This window comes from Arachis ipaensis, unplaced genomic scaffold, assembly GCF_000816755.2.
Source record: "Arachis ipaensis cultivar K30076 unplaced genomic scaffold, Araip1.1 Aipa1143, whole genome shotgun sequence".
Lineage (NCBI taxonomy): Eukaryota > Viridiplantae > Streptophyta > Magnoliopsida > Fabales > Fabaceae > Arachis > Arachis ipaensis.
The window spans coordinates 9,842-13,141 of record NW_015496183.1 but is presented as its reverse complement, the minus strand read 5'-3'; the positions used below and the strand labels follow the sequence as shown (position 1 = coordinate 13,141).

At 50.5% G+C, this 3,300-nt stretch overlaps 1 protein-coding gene across 1 annotated transcript; it reads left to right on the top strand.

Moving 5' to 3' along the window:
• Nucleotides 1-1,191: 1,191 nt before the first annotated feature.
• On the top strand, nucleotides 1,192-3,279 carry LOC107624718. Its single transcript, XM_016327155.1, has 2 exons — nucleotides 1,192-2,321; nucleotides 2,472-3,279. Exons 1-2 carry the CDS (start codon nucleotides 1,192-1,194, stop codon nucleotides 3,277-3,279), a joined length of 1,938 nt encoding a protein of 645 aa, XP_016182641.1.
• Nucleotides 3,280-3,300: the final 21 nt, after the last annotated feature.

The following is a 3,300-nucleotide window of genomic DNA, read 5'->3' as shown; positions in this document are numbered from 1 at the left end:
TGTTATAATAAATAATTATTTATATATTTAATTATATTTTAACAGGCCCAGGCAGGCCTGACAGGCCAATAAGGCTAATTAACGAGCCTGGGCCTGGCCTATTAACATATTAAGGCTTTTAAAAGAGCCTGGGCCTGTGCCTATTTTATAACAGGCCAGGCCAGGCCAGGCCAAACACAGGCCAGGCTACAGGCCCCTGGCAGGACGCCTGGCCTTTTTCCACCCCTATCCACAGCCTATAACGTGATTCTCGGAAGAAAAACAATCAATGACTTCTCCGCAGTCATCTTTACCAAATACCTCCTCATGAAGTTTAGAACCGACGACGGCTCCGTCAGTACCATCCACGGGGACCGAGAAGTCGCAGCCAAATGCGACAACACCAGCCTAGCCCTAAGAAAGAAATCCCGAGACGCGGCCGGGGTATTCCTAGCCGACCTGGATGCTCGGAAAGACGGCCAACCCAGGCCAGAGCCAGAAGGAGACATGGAAAAGCTACAAATAGGGCCAAGCAAAGAGGAATACACCTTCANNTAACGGGAAATGGCGAATGTGCGTCGACTACACGGACCTCAACAAAGCCTGCCCGAAGGACGCCTTTCCCCTACCAAACATTGACGGATTAGTAGATGCCGCATCCGGCCACCGATACCTCAGCTTCATGGACGCATATTCTGGCTACAACCAGATTTCGATGCACTGACCAGACGAAGAAAAAACAGCGTTCATCACCCCAGACGGGACATACTGCTACACAGTGATGCCCTTCGGCCTGAAAAACGCTGGAGCCACCTATCAAAGACTCGTCAACAAGATATTTCAAAACCTGTCCGGAAGCAAACTAGAAGTCTACATAGATGACATGTTCGCTAAAACTGAATCCGACGAATAACTCACCGACGACCTCAAGGTCATAATGAACACCCTACGAAAGCACCAAATGCAACTCAACCCGGCAAAATGTGCCTTCGGGATGGAGGCAGGGAAGTTCCTCGGCTTTATGATCACGCAGCGCGGAGTTGAAGCAAACCCGGAGAAATGTTGCGCCGTCCTCGAAATGACGAGCCCAAAAAACCTCAAAGACATCCAAAAGCTCACCGGCCGATTGACGGCGTTATCATACTTTCTCGGGGCATCGGCTCAAAAAGCGATCCCTTTCTTCAAACTAATGAAAAAAGGAGCCCCTTTTAAATGAGAGACGGAGTGCGAAGAAGCATTCCAGCATTTCAAGAAAGTCCTAGCGGAACCACCAATCCTTGCCAAACCCCAAACAGGGAAACACTCTACCTGTACCTCTCCATTACGGAAGAGGCACTCGCAGCAGCACTCATCCGTGAAAACATGAAAAAGGAACAAGAACCTATCTACTTCATAAGCAAAGTCTTGCAAGAAGCGGAAACTCGCTACTCACGACTAGAAAAATTAGCTTTTACACTCCTCACGGCCTCCCGACGCCTGCGACAATACTTCCAGGCCCACCCCTTGACGGTCCAAACCGACCAGGCGGTCAAACAAGTACTACAAAAACCCGACCTTGCGGGAAGAATGTTAGCATGGTCCATCGAACTATCTCAATTCGAAATCAAGTTCGAACCCCGGTACGCGATCAAAGCACAGGCCATGGCCGACTTTATCGCCGAGATGACCCCAGGAAACTCCACCCCCGAATCGTGGAAACTACATGTTGACGGCTCGTCAAACGTCACCTTTGGAGGTGCCGGAGTCATTCTCGAAAGTCAGAACGGAGTCGTAATCGAACAATCAGTACGATATAAATTCCCAGTCTCAAACAACCAGGCAGAATACGAGGCCCTCCTGGCAGGCCTAGCCCTAGCTCGGGAAGTCGGAGCAAAGGTCCTAGAGGTAAATACCGACTCACAGGTAGTCAGCTCCCAAATCAACGGAGACTACCAGACACGAGATCCCCTACTCCAACAGTACCTCGCTAAGGTAAACAAACTAAAAGAAGGATTCGAGCGAGTTACCATACAGCATGTCCCTAGGGAACGAAACGCCAGGGCAGACCTACTTTCCAAACTAGCCAGTACCAAACCAGGACACGGTAATAAATCGCTTATCCAGGAAGTCGTCAAGTCACCCTCTGTGTCAACGACAACCAACGCTCATCTAACACTCTCGAACCAAGGATCTTGGACCTACCCTATCCTACAGTACCTCCTTGACGGAACACTGTTGTCGGATCCCAAAGAGGGTAAACGAATAAAATGGGAAGCCGCCAACTATACCGTTGTCACAGGACAGCTATACAAACGTGGATTCTCGCAACCCCTACTCAAATGCGTCGAACCCGAGAACACGGAGTACATACTCTGTGAAATCCACGAAGGTTGCTGCGGCCACCACGTCGGAGGAAAAACATTAGCCCAAAAAGTCATTAGAGCAGGCTACTTCTGGCCCACGGTTATCCGGGATTCCATACAAATAGTTAAAAGCTGCGACAAATGCCAAAGGCACGCCAATATCCACCAAGCCGCACCACACCAGCTCAGCATCATATCGGCAGAACAGCCATTTGGCACCTGGGGGATCGACCTCGTCGAACCCTTCCCTACGGCACCCGGTCAACTCTGGTACCTCATCGTCGCCATAGACTACTACACCAAGTGGATCGAAGCCGAACCCCTAGCCTCCATAACGGCAGCCCAATGCCGTAAATTCCTCTGGCGACAGATCATCACCCGATTCGGGATCCCCGAGATCGTTATCTCGGACAATGGAACCCAATTTGCCGACAAAAAGTTCAGAGAATTCTTAGAAGGACTACGCGTATCTCACCGTTTCAGCTCGGTAGAACACCCCCAAACAAACGGACAGGTGGAATCCGCAAATAAAATAATCATCAAAGGACTCAAGAAACGGCTCGACGAAGCCAAAGGACTATGGGCCGACGAGCTCGGATCGGTCCTATGGTCATACCGAACCACACCGCAAACGACCACGAGAGAAACTCCCTTCCGACTAACATACGGCGTGGAGGCGGTCATCCCGGTAGAAATCAGAGACCCAAGCCCCAGAAAAACGGTCGGCGGTAACGACGAGGAAGCAGAACGAGACCTCATTGACGAGGAAAGAAGCATAGCTCACATCAAAGAGATAGCCCTAAAACAGAGAATCAGCTTAAGATTCAACCATGGCGTCGTCCGACGGGAATTTGCGGCCGACGACCTCGTCCTACAACGAAACGACATCGGTCCCCCGCCCCAGGAGAAGGGAAACTCACCCCCAACTGGGAAGGACCATACAGAATCAAGGCGGTAATCGGAAAAGGAGCATACAAAC

Excerpts from the sequence above, each read along its gene's own strand:
- LOC107624718 (XM_016327155.1), top strand. The coding sequence starts at position 1,192 with ATGAGAGACGGAGTGCGAAGAAGCATTCCAGCATTTCAAGAAAGTCCT. Across the intron at positions 2,322-2,471 it reads GTCGAACCCGAGAACACGGA|GCACGCCAATATCCACCAAG; the intron begins GTACATACTCTG and ends CAAATGCCAAAG.